General features: G+C 38.4%; 1 protein-coding gene across 1 annotated transcript; it reads left to right on the top strand.

The window, feature by feature from the left end:
- Positions 1–1,035: 1,035 nt before the first annotated feature.
- Positions 1,036–22,005, top strand: CHFR (checkpoint with forkhead and ring finger domains). The gene is made up of 17 exons (XM_088532433.1): positions 1,036–1,285; positions 3,122–3,221; positions 9,026–9,135; positions 11,465–11,524; positions 11,695–11,904; positions 12,779–13,003; positions 13,561–13,717; positions 14,016–14,170; positions 14,300–14,462; positions 15,442–15,584; positions 15,919–16,038; positions 16,361–16,444; positions 17,171–17,241; positions 18,231–18,318; positions 18,466–18,573; positions 19,504–19,576; positions 21,809–22,005. The coding sequence occupies exons 1-17, from the start codon at positions 1,147–1,149 to the stop codon at positions 21,849–21,851; spliced, it is 2,049 nt and encodes a 682-aa protein (XP_088388559.1). The 5' UTR covers positions 1,036–1,146; the 3' UTR covers positions 21,852–22,005.
- Positions 22,006–23,966: the final 1,961 nt, after the last annotated feature.

Here is a 23,966-nt window from a genome sequence, read left to right as displayed (position 1 = left end):
GGGGCAGGGCATCAAGTGCCAGGCATGGGGCAACCATGGCACTGACTGCCTGATGGGCCCGTTCGGTTCTGCTTGGTTCTGCTCTGCTGCTCTAGAGGTGGGTGTTAAAATGTGGCCCGAATAACAGCCTCAGGGCTTGTCGCAGGCAGCCAGGAGAGGTAATGTGGTGCTGAGAACTGGCGCATGACGGGGCTTGTCGCGGGGGCAGAGAAGCGATGCAGCCAGCTCTGTGGTACCAGTTCCTGCCCCTGCAAGCTGCAGATTTTGTATTTTTATCATTATTATTTCAAATTAGGATTACCCCCTCATATCTGTGCATACCTGGCAGTGGTCCTTTCTCAGCTTAGAAAACAAAATCACTTTAAAGCATTTTCTTGCAGCAGCAAGTATATTTCTTATTTAAGTGCTCCTTAATCTTATCTTGCTGCTGGCAAATTAATAACTCTCTACCTACCGAGCAGTTAAACTACCTTTATCTTTCGTTACTACGCGGGACAAGGACCCAAGCGAGCTCGGCTCGCCGGGCCACACGCAGCCCGCGGGCGGGGCGTCCGCTCCGCCCACAACAAAGATGGCCTCGCACGCGCGGCCCCCGCCGCGAGCCGGCCCGCACTCAAGATGTCCGACACGGCGTCTCCGGCGTTCCGGCCTAGCGCTCGCCTCGCTTTGCCCCTATGGAGCGCGCCGTGCGGCGACTTCGCCGGGAGGCGTGGCACCGGAAGGCCCGCCCCTGCCCGCGGCGCTCCAATGGCAGGCGGGCCCGGCGCGGGGCGGATCAGCTGACGGCTGGCAATGTCTGTTGACAGGAGCCGCCTCGGCCGCCGCGCGGGGCGTAAGGGCCGGCGCTGAGGGGAGGGCGCGGGGACCGGGGGGGAAGCGGCGCCCGCGGCACCCCCGCCGGGGCGGAGAGTCGCGGGGGGAGCAAAGGGGGAGGCGGAGGAGGCGGCCAGGCCCCCTCCCCGAGGGGGGCAGCGGCGCGGCGGGGGAGGGGAAGCACAAAGGGGCGCCCGGGGCGGTGCGCAGGGCCCGGCCCGGCCTCGGCCCCGGAGCCGCCGCCGCCGGGCGGGGAAGGGGGGAGGCCCCGCGGCCTGGTGTGATGGTGGGTGTCGCGGTCGCTTTGTCTCCGCCGCGCAGATGTGAGGCCGCATGGAGGACTCGGGAGTCGGGGAGCGCGGCCGGGCGCCGCCGCCGCGGCCCTGGGGCAGGCTCACCCGGCTGGGCGCCGGCGAAGCGGAGCCGCGAGTGCTGCTGCTGAAGAGCGAATGGACCATCGGCCGCAGGAAAGGTGGGCGCGGGGCGGCGGGGGGCCTGGCGGGAGCCCCCGGGCCTGGCGGCGGCCTCGACCCCTTCTGCGGGTCGTGCCCTCCGGGGCAGTGCAGGGGACGCAGCGGCCGCTTCCCGGGGATCTCCTTGTGCCAGGGTCCCTTTGCGAGGCTTTTAAAGGAAAACACAAGTTGGAGCTGCAGGAAAAAGATGCCCGTGCTGCGCCGTAGGAAACGCCAGAGGCTCCTGGCCACACGGTGTTGGAAGGGTGTCCCTGGGAGGGTGGCTGGAAGCCTTATGCCCCCCGTGTTGTTGCTACTTGCCCTTATTTTAGAGGATTTCCTACTTCCTGCTGCTTAAACAGTCAGCGCGGAGTCTCACCCCTTCTCTCTGCCCTGGCAGCGCCGATCCTGAAGTTTCCTGTTTGTCCGTTTAAGCTCTCTGATTCACCCATTGCAGAATAAAGTCATAGTCTTCAGCAAACACTCAATGCTCTTACTGTCTGAGAAATACCGATGATGTAGGAAAAAACATTTTGCCTGTTTACATTTCATAATGTATGCTAGATCACTTATCGTTGTATGGGCAATCGCTGTAGGGCAATTCTTCAAAGTGAGATCCAGTTGGGGGTTATCTTGCAAAAGATAAACTTCTCCATGTTCATTTGCTTCCATAAATGTTTCCTAGCATTAATAAAATGAACAGGTACAAGAATGCCAGGTTCTGGCTCATAAATATTACTTTAAAAATCTTCAGAAACCTTTGAAAGGCTTGTTTGGAGCATTGTGACCTTCGTGCTCCCTTACTCAAATCTGACAACTCCACAGAGCAGAATGGAAATGCTGGTGTCCTCCTCAGTAAAATTTATCCTACTGACTTTTGTCAGGCTTCCTAGAGTCACAGTCTGTACGGCACCAGTTAATTCTATGGCTGTTAATTGTCCTGTGAATATTAGGAGTAGGATGGTAATAAACTGCCAACAACTGTGATGTAGTGACTACTGTTTTACTTCTGGATAAGGCTGTCGTAAGCTAAGGTGTAAGGTACCTACAGTGTGAATAAGTGGAAGTGAATCATGTTTGTTAATTATAACTCTTCTAGAAGCAGTTACCTTGAGTCATCTGTAAGAGAATTCAGTGTCTTGCACAAGGAGCCATGAGCATTGCCTTGAATGTTAAAGTGAAGGAAAAATGTTAATTTTGCTCAGAGCCCAAGAATAATAGGTAGGAAGGTCTCTAGCATCTCAACATCGTTATTATGTTTCTCTTACATGTGCTTAAATCTTGATCCATCCTGAATTTTCAGTTTCCCTTCACTTGTAGTAATGTAACAGTGGCGTTAATGGAGGTAAGGAAAACCTCTTATTTAAAAACAAGCAAACAGGACTTCAGGGTAGAGCAGTGAAACCCTTGTACTTCTCAGCAGCTGATTCCTACTACTTTCCTCCAGTATATGAAGACGAACCAGAAGTTCAATTAACAGTATTCAATTATCTGGGCAAAAAAACCTACCTGACCCAAATATATTTGAATCTGTATTAATCTGTACCAGCAAAGGAACTGTAAGGACTGAGAGTTGAAGAAAGAAGAAGGGAGAGAGAAAAAAAAAAAAGGGGGGGGGGAACTAAAATATCCTGAAATTGTTGAAACAAGCATATGTCCATACATGGGACTATTTCACTGCTTGCATTTATATATCGCATCCTAGACTCTGGTGTTCCCTATATACCAGTAGAAATTTTGAACTATTACAGATGTACATGAGTCAGTTTATTGTGCATTTATAGCCAAATAGAATGCTGATCTGTCTGTGTAATGTGTATTTTAAAGCACACTGGAAAATCCACTTTCTTTTTAAGGTTGTGACTTATCTTTCCCTGGCAACAAGTTGGTGTCTGGAGATCACTGTAAAATCACAGTGGATGAAGAGTCTGGTCAGGTGTCATTGGAAGATACAAGGTTGGTTCTGATGTGCACTTCTATTCTAATCATCTTAGTCTACGAAGTATCATTTAGCCTGTTGCTCAAGGTATAAATAGTAAATGCATTTTGCTTTGTTTTTTTTTTTTTTTCTTTTCCATTTAGAATCTTTTTAGCACTTCCTAAATCTCTTGTTTTCCTCTTTGAAGGAATTCATAGTCCGTTTCCTGAAAAATTCTGATGAAAGATAGTATGTAATATTTCTCTAGCATATTTCCTTAGACTTGTGAACAAAAGCTGAGAAAAATTTCAGTGATGCTTGCATTCTTAAAAGATCTTTGCAGACATGAGAGTGCCTTGTTTCAGATGGTCATAGAAGGAGGAGAACATCTACAGTAATGATCCCAAAACATAATAGAGGCATAGAACAAAAATTTCTATATATTTTATATATTTTTAGGATTCGAAACATCAGTAGACTGTATACTATAAGGATTGTAGTCCTTCAGCAGTTGTGAGCACTTCAGGTGGAGGTTAGAACCTATTCATCCAGTTTATTTTTTTAAAAAAATCTATTTTATGACTATTGGTATTTCAGTTATGTGGTTTTGTTTTGTTTTGTTTAACCAAAGGGGTTACTTTCCTGTTTTCAATGCTTCTGTATTAAGGTAGTGTATAAAACTCTTGATGTAAAAGTAGTTAAGCACACACATCACTGGGACTCGCTACTGCTACTAGTGTTAGTGAGCTAATATAGTAGAACTACTTTTAGTTTATAAAGTTAATTACATGTTACTTCACACATTGAAGGCCAGTGAACTTTCTATACTAGGCGAGGTTATTTCCAGTTGAGTTTGGAAGCACAAATAGCACTGCAGGGGGTGTGGGTGCATTCCAGTAGATTTTTGTTTGTTTTTTAGACAGATTTATTAAGTCTGAAATAGGAATTTGAAGAAGAAGGTATTTCTTAGATGGAGACTGTAACTCTCTTCAAATTTTCATCTGCTTCATTTTTGACAGTTTTTGCCTAAGAGTGCAGAAAGCTTCTGGTTTATTGCATCTCAAGAACTCTGTGACATTTTAAAATACTTCAGTAAACCACTTTTTTTTTTTTTTCTGCCAGGTTATTGCAGTCTGTAAAGAAACAAATACTTTTCTGCCAGCTACCCTCTTTTTTATGTCTAGAAGGCATTTGCTCAAACACAGAGAAGAAACATAAAGAGAAAATTTCATTTTGGATGTTTTTAAGGGCATTGTGCCATATCTGCCGCTTCCTGTTTCGACTATCAGAATGCAATTAACTATATTGTTCTGGTAGCTCTCAGTTAGTATCAGATACCTTATATCCTTTCTTGTTTCAATTTATGACCTTTGCCACTTCGTTACAGAGAATGCCTTCTTGGTAACCTCCTCATAGCTATTGAAAGGCTGCTATTAGGTTCTCTGCCCTCAAGCCTCCTCTTCCCAGGCAAAACAAGCCCAGTTCCCTCAGCCTCTGTCTTCTGGTCTTGTGCTCCAGCCCCAAGGCAATCTTGGTGGTTGTCTGCTCAGCTTGCTCAGCTTTATTAACATCTTTCTTGTATCAGGTGATAGAAAACAGGATACAGTATTTTTGATGTGGGTGAATGAGTGCTAAGTAAAAGAGAATAATAATCAGTTCCCCTGATCATCAGACTGCAGCTGTGTTGGTACCGCTCAAAGTAGCCTTTCATCACTGCCAGGTCACACTGCTGACTTGTACTTGGGCTCCTGTCCCCCAGGACCCCAGCCAAGCCAGTAGGCTGTACCGTTGCAGACAGTTGGTCCACCCTCAGGTGCAGAACTTGGCGTTTTTCCTGTTTGAATGTTGTGAGGTTCCTGTCAACCTTTTCCTGCATCTCCCCGGGTCCTTCTGAACAGCATCCCTGCTCTCAGTGTGTTGAATACAACCCCTAGAGTCATCCGTGAACTCAGGATGTATTTCTTCTCCTCCTCCAGGTCATTGCTAAAGACAGTAAGTAGTATAGATATACCTGGATCTCTGAAACCACTCCTAGTTTAATTCACTTGTATTTGATAGTTTAAAGTAAGGTCGTAATAAAGCAAACAAAAGGAATTGAGAACGATGCAGAAGTTTCCGTGACTTTCCCTCTTTTTCTCTGCTTTCTTCCAAGGGAAGAAAGTGTAGCCAGCAGAAAGAGAACTAGCAGAGCTAAATTTAATTTAATTTAATTTTCTACATGATGCATTCGCAGAAAGGTGGAAATTATTATTCTGCTAATGTAATAGAAGGGCTCAGTCCTGTGCAGTACTGTGAAATAACTACTTATAGTTCAGCATGTTACACTTACGTGTATCTAACAAAAAAGGTTTGGGTTATTGTTGTCCTCTGCTTGCCTGTGGGTGAGTTGATATCAAGTGTGACGCTTGCCATTTTCTGAAGAAAGAAACTATCTGGGATTGATCAGACTTCTTGCAGAAGGCTATTTACTGTCTTCTGGGAGTTTTAATGTTTGCTCTGAATACCAGCTGAGCTTCAAAGAGTCTAGTAGGCTGAAAGAATAAGATTTTTTGGATGTTTGAGTTGGCAGTACTTGATGCCCAGAAAAATACTGCAGTGTCAGCTTTTTTTTCCTGTGGTGTGGAAAGTAGTTCTGGAAACATTTCTGTGGTCAAGCTCAGATTTTTTTTTTTAATTTAATTTTTTTTGGTGAAATGGAATGCACCGAGGGAGGCAGTTTGTAACAGCTGGATTGAGTGGACTTTGTTTCTTTATTGTGACTGAATTAAAATAAAATTATAAAATGCATGTAGACAACCAACATTGGTTCTTATCTCCTTGTTGACATAATGAGTTCGTGGTTCTAGTTTGGAAAGCAGTGCCGTAAGCATGCAAGTGAAGAGAAGTGCTTAGAGAACTTAAAATTGAGTAAGCAGAAGTTTAGAAACAATAATTAAAAAAAACAAGTTAGCAAATAGTGCAATAGGATATTCTGCAAACACACCCCTTTGTTTTTCTGTTTTATTTTCCAAACCATGCCCTAGTTCCTTGGTGCTGCTTGAAAGAAACTGAATTGTGCAAGCAGAGCTAACACCGCTGAGCCAGTAGTTAGCTTGCCCTAAGTAAAGGCAGTTTTAAGACTCTTCATTTTGAAAGAGAAATTTAAAATGCAACTCTGCATGAGACTAAGATAGTCATGTGAAAGACTGCTGTTTGTTCCTTTTCTGTAGATAAGCAGGAGATGGATCTTCAGTGCCAGTGGCACCTTTTTTGCTACTTTTTTTTTTTTTTTTTTACCTCGCTAGATGCACTATTTCTGTGACCATTCAAAGAATGGAGACTGATAGAATTCCCTAACTTATTAGGATTCAATACTTATTTAACTTTACAGTGTGTTCAGGATACTATACTCCTATAGCAGATAACTTCTGAGCCAATACTTCTACAAGTTTTACTGTAAGCTACATTCTCTTCCTAGATGAGCATTAGTAACTACTAAAAAGTAATAGATTTGCATTTTTCTAGGAAGGATACAAAAGCATCTTACAATACACAGATCATTTACCTGCTTCAAAGTAAGCCTGTTTTGAGTGTGTCGTACACACAATAGTGTGTGACAGCTGGATCTGGAAGTCAAGATGATATGTGATTCATTAATCAAACTGTAAAGTCATCAACTACTTTGGAATTGGGTCAAGATCTGAGGGTTTTTTTTCAGTGTTTAGAAAAGTGATATAGGACCTTCTGTGAAATTGTTTCACGGCTTGGGAATATATATCTGATACAACAGTTTTTCTTCTCCACCTCCAAAATAATGCAGTCTAGTATCAATTTAATATTATTTGAACCAGCAGAAGGCTTTTATATTTAATTTATGAGGAATTTCCACGTAATTTATGAGGACCATACTTTAGTCTGAAACATCAGATGTTCAAATGTACAAACATTACCATTCGTCATGTCTCTGGTTTAAAAAAAAAACTCTGCAATGTTAATCCCATACTTCACCATATATGTTAAAAGATAAGTGAAAGAATAACACAGGTGCCTTAGCTAGTTTGATTTATTATGTTTCCTTTCTCTGTTTATTAGCTGAAATCTAAATATGACTTTTTATTCCGCTGCCCATTAGTCTTTTACACTCTTTGCAATAAAGCATACTTTGCTTTGCCATCCGAAATACTAAGGGTGTCACGTTGGATGTGTCCTAGTTTTGCTAAAGGACCTTTGAGCAGTCTCAGTGATTGTTGTAAGCATTAATGTTTCACCGATGATTGAATGAGATGCATTTCTTCCTTTAAAAATACCTTCATCTTCATTATCACTAGCAGCAATGCTTATTTAAAAACAAATATAGTTTCCAACAGCTTGATTTTTTTTTTTTTTTAATCTTAACTGCTAAACTTCCAGTGCTGTTAACTTTCGGTGACATCTCCATTCTGTTATTTCTCTAGTTCTTATATTCTTCAGGGTAGTCCATACATGTATTCCTAAGGTAAAAAGGCAAACTTAAAAGGGTTTTCTTATAAAAGAAGCTTGAAGTTTCTTTCATGGGGCAAAGATTGATGTCACCCAAAGATTTTCTTTGATGACTTTTTATTTTTATGTCTTGTTACTTATGTTGGATTTGTGATTTATCCACATACGTAGTGAAGGCTGTTGTACAGGGAAAAAGAAGAGTCAGTATCTTGATCAAGACTTGCTGTGCTTGGTCTAGAGGTTTTCCTTTTAACTTTATAAATGCAATGCTTTTGTCTTTGTACAGTTGACCTTTTGGGATAGTTTAAATTGTCTTTTTCATGTTATTAAATGACAAGATTTTTTTTTTCCCCGCCCCAGGTCAAGCTGCTTTAAAAAAGAAGAATAGTGGTGAGAAGGGATGGGGCTTGTTTCTAAATAACCATCCCTCCCTTTCCTCTAGAGAAAGGGGTCCGTTTGGGGAAGGCTGGGAAAGCATGGTGGCCTCCAGGAGGTGGCAGCAGAGATTTGCTGTCATTTCATGAGAAGCTTGATTTGCTGTGAGGAGAAAAGCAGCTTTGCTGTTCTTTCATATTTAGTGTTAATTGTTGAGGTTTTGACTGGCAGAAGTCTGAAATTCTGGAATGCTGCAACCCTGAAAGAGGCTTATTGCAACGGAGCTGAAATTATTCAGTACATGAATAATTTGATTTGTTTATAAAACACTCATACCTTGTGTATAAAATGTCACCCATAGTGAAGGGGCAAAGATATCACCATTAATCAGCAGTGCTCTGCATTTACTTGTTCCCCCAGTTTGTTTTCTTCCATGAATTTTACAGCTTTTATCCATATAAAATAATTCTTTCCAACTTATGTTATATATAGATACATATATATATATATATATATTTACATGTGATTAAATATTTTTCTGCCTTAACAACTTGGTGTTCTCACTTTCAGACAGTCTAATAGTGGAGTATTAATTTTTCACTGTTTGAAGCAAGAGGGGAGAAAACTGAACGCTGATGTTGAGTACCTGACTGTACAAGAGATGTTCCTTTGTCCCAGGATGTTAGGAGATTCCCAGTGTTAACTAATAAGCATAACCTAGAACTTTTGAAATAGGATGCCAGTTGTTCTTACTTGTTTTTCATTTAAGGGATGTCAATTATTCGGCAGAAATAATCATCTAATTATTTTGACGCGGCCTAAACTGCAGAGCTGCAGTTTAGTCTTTTGGCCAGACTTTTTGTTTGTTTGTTATTGTGTTTTTTTAGATCCTGATTTATATGTTTTTTAAGAACTAACAATTTTCTTTGTTAAAAGTAGCCTGTTTTTCCCTTTCTTCCTAGGTAGTTATGAGGCATTTAGGCTAAATCATCTTTCTTTCTCTTTACAGTACTAATGGTACAATAATTAATAAACTGAAAGTGGTTAAGAAGCAGACATACCCTTTACAGACTGGAGATGTGATCTATGTTGTTTACAGAAAAAATGAGCCAGAGAACAGTAAGTAAATTATATTTTTTTCATGGCATACTTAGTCATTTTTGAGTCATGAGAGAAAAGAAGTATTAGTACCTTTGAAACAGAATTACTCAATTTTAACAGAAATAATTTGTTAAAGTGTAAAAACAAGTCTTTGCTGAAAGGTCATGGACATGCCCATTTTCACATGGACAAGTCTAAGCAACTGTCTGAAATACATATGTGCCTAAAAGTTATTTTGGAAGAAATATTGCTTGGAATTGTATCTAATAAGGCCCTGATTATATTCATCCAATACTTCCTTTAGAAGTTGAATTTCAGAGTTGTTAAGTGATACTTTATGTTAAATTTACACAATTTTTGGCACTAGAAAGAAGGAAGGCTGCAAAATAGTCTTCAAAATGTCTAATTGGGTGAAGAAAATGCTATAATAAAAAGTAGACATAGAAATCATAGAAGGATAGCATGGTAGTATGGTTTTTATAAAGACAAATCATGTTTCGCAGAGTCTAATTTGTTTTGGGAATCACCAAGTGCATGGAAAAGGATGATGCACTGACATAGCACACATAGGTTTCACATAGGTTTCAAAAAGTTTTAATGGGGGTCCTCCCTCAAAGGCTTTTAAATAAGCTGAGCTATTGCTAACTAGGAGTTAGGGTACTTTCATATATTAATAACTGGATAGAAGTCAGGGGCTAGGGTTTTAGTTATAAATGCTGTTTTTGTTCATTTTCTTCTATTGTAAGATTCCATAAATCAGCTGTGGTGGTATCTATGTTCAAGATGTTCATATATCATATAAGAAGTGGTGGTACTGAGGTGAAAGAGTTTTCATTTGATATTTGGTTGTACAGGAACATTAAATGCCAAGCTGACTGAAAAAATACCGGAAGTTTAGTTGCTCATTATTGTAAAATAACAGATGAAGTTCAACTTTGTTACATGTGTGGGGAGAGGAAGCTCAGCTTTGCATAGGTATTGTTGTGCCCCAACCCATTGCTTTGTCCATTAGCCTGCAATTCTTCTTTTAGTGTAAAGAATTTAAATTTTAGTAGATAATATTCACTTTCAGGAAGAGACTTCAGAATAGCACAAAGAGGAATTTTATATGTTAATTCTTACCACTTTGTTTGATAGCTCTGAAGTGGAATTTCAAGGTGAACAGACAGACTTTGTGTCATCATAAGCTCAGCTATTATTGTGAAGATAACTAGATACATTGGCTGCAGTCTTGGATAAGTCTGTAGCATGATACTTAATGTAAATACATAAGACCTTAAAATTTTCATGCATCAGTCAAAGTTTATGAATTGCTAATCTAAAATTTTCCAGATATATACATACTCACTAATGATGTATGATTTCCTTTTATGAAGTTACAGTTGATTTATAGAGACAGATCAGACAGATTTGTGCTGCCTGATATAAATGCTACAAGAAGCAATGATGTGCTAGACCATACAGACAGACAGGTATATCTCATGAATCCTCTTTTAAGTTGGCATTATCGCAGATGATGCAGCTTAAAAGACCTAATTTATGCTAATTTTGCAGGTACTTTATATTGAACTGAGTTACTGATTTCTGCTCATCTTAACAACTATATGAACAAGCAAGTAGCTAATATCCCTTTACACTTTCTCCAAGATGAGAGAGAATTTACATGTGTCATGTACTTGGTTGATCTGCGTAGTTCTAAAGCCAACTATTCCTGTTCAGAAAAGGGTCTGCTGCAAACTGAATCTCATACTTCTAGGTGGCTGGAGATTAAAAGAAATAGCAAGTTAGGGGTATTTTTGGAACTGTATTAGATTGAAATATGGTGGAGAAGGAGGTATCCAATTTGTTTTATTAATAGATAGCAAATTAGTTTCTGGGTGAAATTTGTAACATGTCTTAATTTGTATTTTGAGACCTCAGGTATCTCCCAAAGAAATCTAAATGAAATTGATTGAAAAAGTTGAAGTGAGCTTAGAAATAATAAGCTGCTTGCTGGAGTTTTCATTAAAAATGTTGATAAAAATATTCACAGTTTGTTCTGACACAGAGCAGATTTTAGGTTTAAGAAATGATTAAGCCTCTAATACCATGGCTGGCACAAGTTAAACTTTGCATAAAAGCTTCTCTGCGTGGCTTGCTGAGAAGAAAAGATCTTGCTGTGCTCTTTCTAATTGCCTCCTAGGTAGGAATATTAACATTAAACTATGGAGATGATCTCTCATTTGCCTCTTCTGTTGTCAGACATTGGGAAAATGGTCACTTGTCAACAGAATTTGTTTGTGTGAGACTGAGGTAAGTTAATTTTTGCTTTTAATTTTTGATCAATCTCTTTTGTCTTCTCTTTCAGATGTTGCTTATCTCTATGAATCCTTAAACACACAGCATGATGCAACTCAAGAACCAGTAGGTAAGGAAGTAATTCAAGAATCAAGAAGAGGAACCAAGCTCTCGTGACCACTGTAACTCTTTTGAAAGAGTCTGATTCCCTGGAATTTTGAGGGAACCTGCATTTAAAACCCTGATGTGGTGATTGTCACACAGATTTTTCTTCTTTTCTTTATTTTCCACTAACTGTAGAAGTTAATGTAGAAAACCTATGCCATGTGACCAAAGATACCTCAAGTACAGGAAGAAGTAATGATGAGACCCAAATTACCTCCTCACCGTCAGCTACTCAGTCTTGCTATGAGGAACCACAGCCATCTACTTCTACATCTAACCTCTTTAATGCTTCTACCTCTCTTATTGAGTCTGCATCTGTTGAGCAGGATAATCCTTCGACATCTGGTAAGAGTTGTGTCACATTCCATCAGCTGTTACTCCAACCCTGACTTGAAACAGATTAATAACTTTCCCCCATCAGGTCTTCAGCATTTATCTTCTCAAGACCTAGTGAAAGGAACAGGCGGACATGTGTATTTAGCTTCCTCTGTTACTGTACAGGATAAATCCTGGTGGATGGGTAAAGGAATTCTGAGAATTGCTTATGGTCAGGGAGGCAGAAACGTGTATTCAGAACTATTCAGTCCTTACACTATATCTTGGCACTGAGAACCCACCAGTGAAATCTTAGCAAACTGACGGCTTATGTAGCAGAGTAACGGGATATGAATGTTTGCACTCATGCAGTAGCTCTGCTGAGAAACTGTTTTAATTGTCACTTGCTGCTGCCGAACTACAGGTTCCCTTTCCCTTGCTTAGAGTTTTGAGGCCAAAAGGTATCACATGGAACCCTAGTCTTATATGCTGTGTAGTATCAGTGAGTATACTAGCCAAATGCTGCTTAATTCTTTCAATAGAACTGCAGCCAGAACAGTTATCTGGAAAATGGAATTGTCAGCAGTTCATTGGAGCTTTTTCCACATGCTCCTCTGAAAATGGAAATTAGCACTTGAGTTGTTCTAGCATCACAGGCTGTCTCTTGTTCTCCTGACTTTTATGTGATCAAAATTGTATAAATCCCCTGCCTGACATTGTTGTCGGCAAGACCTATTGTGGATAATAGTCTTATGAATACATATTCTATATTTTAAATAAGAGTGAAGATTTTAAATAGGGTTACATTGGTGTGTATGCATCATTGGGATTTGAGTAGCTGCTATATTTATATGCCCCATAACTCTACACAACTATGATGATCTTTTCTGCTTTTATTTTGCAGGATCACAGTCCTCAATTTTCACTCCTGTGCCTGCTTTCTCCATCCTAGAATCTGTGTGTCTAAGAACAATGCATGATGAACACACAAAGCTGGATATAAACACTGAAACTTCTACAGTCACTTCAGAATTTGGTGACAAAGAAAGAACAGAATCAGATTCGCAAAGGACAGAAGAGGAAGAGAAGGAGGAAGATTTGGAACCTGCTAAGAAGAAACTAAGAGAAGGCTAGTAACTACAGTACTCAGCAGCCTACTGTACACTCTTCTATTTAAATCTTACTGTTGAAAGATAGTTTAAAAATACAATTATAAACTTACAGCTATGCCCATTTTCTTCACAGAAGCCTAGTGAGACTGCAAACCATAAGAGTCTGTGCTCGTTTTACATTATTAATATGAAATTAATTAAAATCTACCAAACCTAGAAGGGCTTTAAAGGGTGCCTTCATTTTGGATACATATTTTTTTCCCCCTCACAGCATTATTTTGTTCTGTAGTACTTGGATTAAAAAGGGAAAGAAAAATGTTGTGTTTTCTTTTTCAAATTGATTCAGATCAGCCGTTGCCAGTCCTGTCTGGATTTGTTTCTTGCTTCTTGTTTACTTGATTCCTGGTCCAGTGAAAATGATGACTTCCATAGCAAAAACTTATATGAGCAAAGCAATAACCTTTAGCAAATCTATTATCAGTGAACCATGTAACTTTCAGGTTGTTTCTTAGTACTTGCAAAAAATTCCCACCTTTCTGAAAGCTATAATCTGTGGGATATTCTGTCTTTATAGATGAAGAAGCTTGTCCAAATCTTCCAGCAGCAGCACCAAGTGAATGTATAATTAAAATAGGCTCTGAAGATGCAAAAACATCGAATGTAAAACCAGATAAGATGGAAGAAACATTAACTTGCATTATATGCCAAGAACTCCTGCATGATTGTGTAAGGTATGTATGACTGACAAAAGTCGTAATCGTGTGAGAAAAACGTAAGTTGAATGACAGCTGTTTGAGGAGGAGTCCAGAAGAGCCTGTGTTCTCACAAGTCCTGCAGAGTTATTTATTTATTCTTTTCCTTTTCTCTGTTTAATCCATATGGACAGAATCAGTTGGATGCATCACAGCTGCATCCTGATTATCTAAGCACATGACAAATATGTTCTTAGTGTTACGAATGTATACAAAAAATGAAAGATTTGGATTCTGACTCCATTTATTTCACTGATTTCGTGTTTGTATTTTCCAGCCTGCAGCCTTGTATGCATACTTTCTGTGCTGCCTGCTACTCAGGATGGATGGAAAGATCTTCTCTCTGTCCAACTTGTCGTTGTCCAGTAGAACGTATTTGTAAAAACCACATCTTGAACAACCTGGTTGAGGCTTATCTGATTCAGCATCCAGGCAAGTTGAGCAGTGTGTATAACAGAATCTGATGCATTTCAGATATTAGCTGTGCATCATGATCTTTCCTTCGGAGAACAGATGCAATGAATCCTTTTGTCTTGATTTTTGAGTTTGGTTCTCTTGCAGATAAATGTCGTAATGAGGATGATGTGCGTAGCATGGATGCTAGAAACAAAATTACTCAAGATATGTTGCAACCTAAGGTGCGGAGATCTTTTTCAGATGAGGAAGGAAGTTCTGAGGATCTCTTGGAATTGTCAGATGTTGATAGTGAATCTTCAGATATCAGGTATATTCTTTTAAATGGGGCACTGAATTAATTTGCCAACGTTCGAATGTGCAAGATCACAAAGCAGGCTAGTTTCATAAACACAATTTTTGCATCCCATGCATGTGATTGCTGTTTCTATTTCCCTGATCATTATCTTATTTTCATTTTCAAGTAAATTCATTCTTGCCGGTAGTTATCTTGGCAAGTGTGTTGGCCATTCAGCTACTCCTTGAGCAGTCAACAACAAAAAAATTAGAACTCCCTAGAAGCCCAGCAAGATTCATTAAGACCAGGAACTCTATCCTCAGGTGTACAACAGCTTCACATGAGATGCATGAAATTACCTTTTGTGGCTGTTGCCCTAGAGGCAACAGTTTTTTTGGCTAAGATTTCGGCATGAATTAAAGCAGTCCATGACCTTATGAGTGCCGCTGCAGTGATCATGCTAATGTGTCTGGCATGCTGTTTTCGCTAGATGCGTGCTGTTGGAGCAACCAGTGCTTTACTGAAGGATTTCCAGACACCAGAATAGCTTTACTTCCAGCAGCAGAAACTTTTTGCTTTATATCTAGAGAGGAACAGAAAAAAACCTTTTGTTTTCCTATAGGTGATTGTTACAGCTTTGTGCCTCCCTTTACTGTCCTCATACCCCTTTGAATCTTATGTTGTTTTGCTGCCTTAAGTCTACTTGCACATCAGTTGTACACAAGTCTTTTGTACATCCTGGGAAGAGGTCCTCTTGCTTCCGGTCACACTGCTCTTGTTTTAGAAATATTTAGAAAATACCACAATTGATTGTAAGGGGCTTCTATTTGTCTGTTATGACTATGGCAAACATGATAACTCTCTGTTATTGTGTTATATAAACTTCCATATATTACTGAGTGAAGAAATACAAAATTTAAACTTCAGGAATATGATTGACCCTTTCTAGCACAGGTTGATGAGTCGTATTTGCATTTATTGAGCAGTATTTCCTATGACTTTATTCTTTCAGCCAACCATATATAGTTTGCAGACAGTGCCCAGGCTATCGACGACACTCTGTTCCTACTCTTCCTGGCCCAGGCCAAGAGACAGAGGCTGGGGGAGTGCAAGCTCTGGGAGATGCTCCATCTACGTCTGCCAACTTCCCTGCAGGTTAGTGTCAGTATAAAACTCAAAACAACCACTGTGAACTGAGCTCAGGCTTGTAGTACTATGTGAGAATCACGAGGTCACATAAGTGCCTTTGCAAGTATCTGCCAATTTGGCAGTGGCTTTTCCAGAATGGTTGGTAGTTCTTAAACTGTTTTATATATTCAACTATTTTACATGCACACATAATTTACACATACTTTTTTTTTTTTTTTTTCTCTTTTGCAGTTTTTGTAAAAGACCTATTGCTTGTGTGTTGCTTTCTGATTTTTATGTTGCTAATATTCTTATTGTTCAGTCTATTTTTAACCCCATCTCCTATTTTTTTGCCAATTAGCTGTCCAGGAATATGTGTGCCCTGCTCAAGGAAGCCATGTAATATGTACCTGCTGCTTTCAGCCAATGCCTGACCGAAGAGCAGAGCGCGAACAGAATCCTCATGTCGCTCCTCAGCAATGTGTGTATATTTATTTTATTTCTTTTTAATCGTGGCTATACAAATACATCTTTCCTTATTTTTAACTAAATGTAGGTTAAATATTCTTTATTTAGACAGTTGTAGTCACAGCAAGAAAGAATCTTCCTTTACAAAATTTGTTGATCTCTAGAATTTATTTTTAATGAGAAAACTGTATTTTGTGGGAGGCTTTTGTTTGTTTGTATTTGTATTTTTAATTAACCAGTTTAGTAGGGCTCTATTATTACTGATTTACAAGACTAATAACTGTTGAGTTATGCTGTGTGTTGGTCCTTACAGGTTTTTCCTGTGTTGCTTACAGGTACAGTTTGTCTGCAACCCTTCTGTCACTTGTACTGGGGCTGCACTCGGATGGCATGTTTTGGCTGTCTGGCACCATTCTGTGGTAATGTGCACTGATCTGTTTCTTCTGAGCATGCTCACTTTGCAATAATATCTATGTGTATTGAACTTTAGGTAATTTAAGAAATATAATAGTTTACTTTGTATCAGTCGTGCAAAAGGGAACAAAGTCCGTATCCTCACATTGCAAATATAAGTAATCTTTGAAGGGTGTATATCTTAGATTTGAGAAGACTTAACTTTTTGTCTTCTTACCATATAAAGCTTGAGAACTTCACTTGATAAGCATGGTGCTTTCTGTGTTAAAAGGAATCATGATGTCTTTCAGCCTAGTAGTAAAATGATACAAACCATTGTAAGAAGACTTAAACTTAGCATCTGATGCTATCTGGTTCAAAAAGAACTTTTTGTTCTTAAATTTATAGACTGCTTAAGCTTTTAGGTATAGTTAAATACAAGCTAGAACAGTTGAAAAAATAGGCTGCATTATGAAGCTAATGGAATGTCCTTTAGCAGCACTGTTAGTCTGTGCAGATCAGTAGTTGTGATTGTGTCCTATGGGTGAAACTGTAAAACTTAGTGTTTTATCTTTTGAGTTCCACCGACAGTTATGTATCATGTACTTGTTTGAATGCAGTCCTGTAGTTGGTGCTCACATGAGTGAGAGTGCATGCTTTCAGGAGATGGGAAAAACTCTTCAGAAAATGCATAAAGGCCAACTGGTTTGGGGAAGAAGTAGTAACTTTTTTTTTTTTTCTCTCCTGATTAGAAATAAATCTTGGTGACAAGTGTTTAGATGGAGTCCTAAACAACAACCACTATGAGTCAGATATCCTAAAGGTATGGGTAAAAATCATTATGTATGATACATTATGTTTAAGAGTTAGTAACTCATGTAATTATAGTCATGTGCCGCCTAAGTATTACAATGACAGCATTGTGTCACTTGCAGCACCTGGCTTCTAAAAGGCAAATCAAATGAGCTATGAATGCTCAGCTGGGCCAAGGTTATAGTTAGTGTGGCTAGACTGGAAATATATATTGAGTTATTTTGGGGTAATTGTATGGATCTTCTAGTCTCTGTATGGAGGGGCCATTGTATTCTAGAGATGCATTCTGATTAGCATCAACTCTACCTCCCAAATTAACAAAAAGTAATGACACTGAGGCAATCCAGAATTTTAATATCTCCAGTATGCATGTTTGGTAGATGGCAGGAAGAACAGAATTCCAGACATTGCTTCTAGTTTGGTCTAAATGACTCATACATAGACTGCAGAACTGTGATACATTTGCTTGTTAAGCTGTCACATAATTCTGCTTGTATGGAGTATTTGTTAGGGAAGCCAGTTTCTACCATCTTAAGCGTAACATCCAAAATATTAATGAAAGGGGAGAATCATTCACTTCGTCTACCAGGAAAGTGAGACTCATCAATTTATTTCTTCCAGACAAGTTAATTTTCTCTTTTAGTTGTGTGGGTAATGTTTTGCCAATGCCATAATTAGGTTATCTGAAGGAGGTAAGCTGGATGAAATCTTAATTTAAGTTAAATGAGAGCATGACTGAAATTAATCTACCTACGTCTTCTGGGCAAAAGTAGAATCGTCTGAACAAAAGGTACTAAATCAAAGGCTTTATTGGTGATCTAAAAGTGTCTTGCTAATTAAGCTAAAGAAATGGTGTTTCCTTTTTGTGATCAACATCATTCCATTTTGTAACACTAGCTACATAGGGTTAATAAAATCTGAGGGAGACAAGTTTGGTTTCTTCTCTTAACGTTGTGGGGTTTTTTTTCTCAGTTAAGCACTTAAATTGCTCTGTTTCAGGATTACCTGGCATCCAGGGGTCTGACATGGAAAAATATGTTAAATGAAAGTCTGTTAGCTCTTCAAAGAGGAGTTTTTATGCTGTCAGGTACGTCCATTCTGTATTATGTTCATTTTTTGTCTCTCTCTAGCTATATATAAATCTTTATAAAGAAGTTTGAAGTTCTGCATACATAACAAGAGCTGACTTTTTAAGCCTTCTACTAATGTTATGTAAAAATGTCTTTCTCCACAGATTACAGAATTACTGGGAACACGGTGCTTTGCTACTGTTGTGGCCTTCGCAGCTTTCGAGAGCTTGCCTACCAGTACAGGCAGAATATTCCTGTTGCTGAATTACCAGGTGGTCAATTGTCTGTCTTTATACAGTAGGGAAAAACAGCTTTATCTTCTGTCTTCTATTTCAAGCCTTAGCTTTAAATAAGAGATGCTATTTTTTTTTAAGTTTTTTTAGTTTTTTAGTTTTTCTTTTGAATCCCAAGTTTAACAGAGAGATTTTTAATGCCTTTGTGTAGCCTAGTGGAATGTCTTTGTTGAGCTACTATCTTACCAAGATTGTTTTACTTGTGAATTGTGAAGTTCGCACATAGTTATTGTTAGGCTCGATAATGGAGATTCTTTTCCTCAGTATGTTTTATTCATCTATACAGTAAATACACATATTAAAAAGAGGAATTCTGTAAAATACAGAATACAGTCAACAAGAGCTGTAGTTTTTTTATTTTTTAAAAATATGTAAGATTATGCATTTCCTGAACATGTTTTACCAGCTCTCAGCTAGGAGCAAGGATGTTTTCGTAGATGTATTCTAAATCTGTTTATATTTACAGTGGCAGTATAGAATGCAACTAAGCCTCCTTCAATTCCAGATACACTGGTTATAGAAACTCTTCCATCAGTCTTTTTCATAGGGAAATGTATCTAGGCATGTGCCTAGTGTCTTAAACTGTAAAGTCCATCTCTATTGAACTGAAGAGTAGAATTCCAACTGAGGGCCCTGTGAACCAAATTGTTTCATTTTAATTCTGTTTGAGTCTGAAATTCAGAAAGAATTTTGCTTCCTTTATTTTTTGCTTTGAACCTAGAAAAGTAAAACAGTGTAGTTTACAGTTTGTTAGCAATCTTGCTTTCTTTCTTTTCTACAAAAAAGCTCCTGCTCTGGTGAGTAATGTGTATTAGCATTAGCAAGCCATTAGAAGTGGCTTAACAATCTACATTTCCTTATTTAACCATTTCTACAATAAATGTAGTCCTTCATTTGTTTGTTTTGTAGTGACTGTCACATCACGTCCTGATTGCTACTGGGGGCGCAACTGTCGAACTCAGGTCAAAGCACATCATGCCATGTAAGCTGTAAAATTTAGAATTTATTTTATATTTTTAAAGAAAGCACACACCAAAAACTTTAAAGTACTTAATGTTCCAAAAATCCATGGCTAGAAAAGTAGTTACGAAGCTGTAGCTCATAACTCAAGGATGACAAGTGCTGCTGTACCACGAGCAGAATTTGATGACCTTTGGATTTTTTATGTAACTTTGAAGTGAGCCCTTTACAAGTGTCAAAAAGGTAGCACTAGCATTTGTAAGTTGTTGTAACCCATGGCTGACACTTCTTGAGTCTTGTTTTCCAACCCTTTCCCTCGGCCCCTCATCTCCTGGTGTTCCCCCTGAAGCAGCTCTTATTTGCTTATGTCTGAGTGCCTCTTAAGTACACTGTACGTACAATAATTAGTCCTGTGCTATTTCCTTTGCAGCAGACCTTGAAGGGGTAAATGGGTGGGAATAATTTGCAGCAAAAGAAGCAGGAGAGCTTGGAACACACGTTAGGAACCTGGGGTAGCTTACCCATTCCTGTTTTGGAGGACTTTCTAGGTCTTATTCCTTTGACCCAAGTAATTTGGTACCTAGTGAAAATGAAGTTCTGAGCCTGAAAAGATGAGTGTAACCCTCACTTCTCTAGTGTTTTAATAGATCTAGGGGGTATGGGGCTCCTGTGTTGGTCATATATGGTTAGTGGCACTGGGTAGTTTAAAAATAAAGTTTTTGAAATCAGGAATTAGTTTGCCATTTTGTCTGCTAACTACTGCAGCATGAAACCATGAGAATGTAAAGTGCTTTGTTCATCCTGATCAATAACAGAAAAAGTTAGTCCTTTTATGGTATGTGGACATTCACAGAAAATGTGCATCTAAAAAATCAAGGTGTTTTCCTCTAAATTTGCTGTGCCATACCCGACTGAGCCGTTACACCTTACCGAGAAATTGTTTTAATGAACAGAAAGTTCTGCACTGCCTTTCTAATGCTGCAATGAACGCATGCAGCATAATTCCTTTCTTATTTTTTGTACTGTGAGTTGGAAATAACTAGCCTTTAGAGTTCATGCAAGCAGGTCATAAGACTTTTCAAAGATTCATCCCCAGTTTATTAAAACTGCAGAGGATTTTGCCAACTATCTTTCAAAACTAATTTGTAATTTAAGTTGCAGAAATAGTTCAAAGCAATTTAGCTGTCTGTAAATTCAAGTTAGTGTTGTGTGCCCGGAGAAAATTTTATTTTGATAATAAGAGAGTTAATTCTACATGAAAACATGTACCAATAGTCTTTGTTCATATTGGATAATTCTGTTGTTATCCAGAATGGGAAAGATGCAAGTGTTTTTGGTATATTTTTTCTTCAAGCATTGTCTGTTTCTAGCACTTTACTGGCTGCTGTTGTTAGTTCCAAAAATCCATAAAACCAAAAAATCCTGTTGGATCACTTCTAGATGATCAGTGTTTCTATTTATTTATTTATTTTAAAAATTTCTGTTAAGAAATTTTGTTGCATAAGCAGGATTTCTTTCTAATCTTTTGTCTGATTCACTAAGAGGACTAAAATTCATGATTTCGTTTGCGTCATCTCTTCCACATGTATATATACAGGCACACACTCGACACCCCAGTTCTTAACTTGTGTTTCAGTTAAGTTTTAGGAGGTAAGAAAAAAATGAAGAATGAGTGGAGAGAAGTTTTTGAGAATTAGAAGTGCTTTCTACAGAGTTTTGTGTTATCTTTGCAATTTTGTTACCTGTGTAATTCTTGCCATTCCCGTGGAACATGATTAATACAGAGTGAGGAAAAACTTTCTGTCCTTTATCCTTCTTCCAGAAGAAGAGTCAAAGCCTGTGAAAGAACATGTTCATACTGAAATGTGTTTGTTAGCCTGGTTAATACTAGTTCCCAGCAATTTTGTATAATGCTGATTACAAAAAATGACTAATGTGTCTCAGGGCAAAATTTAATTCTCTGGATGCCCTGTTTTAATTGCTTTCTGGATGTGAAGTATGCAGAAGTATAGAGGAAGGCTTAATAACAGGTTTCTGAGTGCATAATATCACTAATAAGGATTAGGCAGAGGAGATGCTGAAAATCCTGTTATAGATAACCTGGTGGTAGATTTCGGCCTACACAGGTTCTGAAAAACAGGTATGTTATCATGTAAATGTTCTGCTTTATACTGATTAACATTTAAAATAATTCTGTGTTGTGTGACTTCTGAGAACTTTGTTACATTTTAATACTTTATTTTTCTTTTTTCAGGAAATTCAATCACATCTGTGAACAAACACGATTCAAGAACTGAACACTTGCAGTTTGTAAGGAGGGGGCAAAAAACAATAATACTGCTTGTACAGTTTAAGATTTCAGGGGATCTTCTCAATTTCCCCCTAGCAGGGAATCAATAACTCTTGCATCAGATAATCTGATGTGAACTTTTTAATTTGTAGACTTTTACAGCTGTATGTGAGTAAGGTAGGTTTTTGGTTCTGTTTTCAAGAAAGTCCAGCACGCGTTGCATTCCATCCTCATGACTACAGTGTTCCTGTATCACTGCAGTGAAGAAGAATAACAAACAAAAATCACACACACACACTCACGCACACAAAAACCAGCCATATCTTGGGAAGACCTAAGAATAAGGAGTGTATTTGCACTACTTGTGGAGAAACTAAGAAAAATCCTTAGACTTAAAGTAGAAATGTTTTGTATAAGTAACTGATGGATGTTTCAAGAGCCATTAATATTTAAGAAGGAAATTGTCAGTGTATATTCATAACTGCTTTTTGCTGTAGTCTGTTATTTTTGTCACTACTCATTCCATTTAAACAACAAACACATTAATCTCTTCTTTATAAAAGAAAAAGTTTTTTCTTTTTCCGTCCATTTAAACAGCTGTTTCAACTTTAAAGCTTCTACCATATGTGTAGCGTTATAATGGAAGAAGTACAGTTTCTTTTCTTAGATTAGTAGTGTTGATGTTTTTATTCTTGTTAAATTACAGAAATAATTGCACAAAAATTTGAAAATCACCTTTAAAGTTGGGGTAATACTTGAAGCAGAACAGACTTCTGCTAATATCACTTCTGTAGTATTTTATATCAGAAGACCAAACAGTGCTTTTGACATAGAGCAGCCAGTAGGACACACTGGTTCTTTTTTTTTTTTTTTTTTTTGATTCTTTTTTTTCTTTGATATTGTGTGCTAAGTATGTACCTCTGCCATGCAGCTGTTCTCTAGCATGCGTACACTGGTAATGTAGAAAAAGCTATAATTTAAAACAGAATATAGCAGCTTTACTGAAAAGAACAATCTTACCGGAAATAATTCAGTATGGTCAAACCGTAGCAACATGGAGATGTTTTTGACTAGGGCTAGGAATGATGAGGGAGAACACTGGTGTCACTGGTATCAAAAACAAAAGACAGCACCATAAAACTAGATTTTATTCCTATACCTTTTGCAGAGCTCATTTAGGAAAATACCCAAGCATCATTTAAAAAATGCAGTCTGATCTGTTTCATAATAATCTGATAGTTAATGTTCATTCACTTGCCTGGGACCAATTTTTCTTCGTTGTCGTACCTAGAAGAGTGAAAAAGAACGAGAAGAAAGCATACAAAGTTACCTCTGTAGATACCATGTTGTTTTTAAGTATGCCTTACTTTGTGAACAAGATTTATACTTCGATATTAAAAAGTGTACACACAATACTATGTGTTATAATGGAGCACAAATGATGCAGCACACTGTGTCTACTGGTGTCAGTGAATTAAACAGCTATTTCCAGTAATGCACATGTTAATATGAATGCTAATTAGAATGATGCATTTCTCTTTAGATTTTTATTTTCTAAAATAGCTGCCACAAGGATGGGTCTGTTGACCATGCCCGTATGCTATTAAAAGTACACTTTGGTGTGGACTTCTCTTCCTAATCTCTGGGCATTTTCTCCTGTAAGTAGGATTGAAATTGGAGCTGGAATAATACTTGAAACTTCTTTTAAAAACAACAATTTGTTTCTGTCTTTTACTACTATTAACAATGTTCTGTTACTTCTGTATTTGTGTTTTTGTGTTTAGATTTTTTTAATGGTATTGTATCTTCTCAGGACAACCATTCCCAGCTGTTTTTGATCTCATTTTCATCTCTGGCTGTGCATGTAGCAAATTGAGTGCAGTTGTGGAGACTGAGCCTTTGCACATTATATGCAGAAATGTGCTTTGCATTCTCACTCACCACTTCCCACACCCCAGATGGGCTTTCAGCATAGACTTGTCACTGTGCTAGTGTTCAAGCCTCTTATATGCTGAATTTCTTTTTGTTGGTCAAGAATAATATGTCTACAGTACTATGTACAACCTCGCTTGCACTTACTCAAGTTATGTTTGTATAGGGATGTATTATGTGACTTAAAAAT

This window comes from Tinamus guttatus, unplaced genomic scaffold (genome assembly GCF_059628265.1).
Source record: "Tinamus guttatus ecotype Peru unplaced genomic scaffold, ASM5962826v1 Tinamus_guttatus_pri_ptg000459l, whole genome shotgun sequence".
NCBI lineage: Eukaryota > Metazoa > Chordata > Aves > Tinamiformes > Tinamidae > Tinamus > Tinamus guttatus.
The sequence above is the reverse complement of the archived record's forward strand: the minus strand, read 5'-3'. Positions and strand labels throughout refer to the sequence as shown.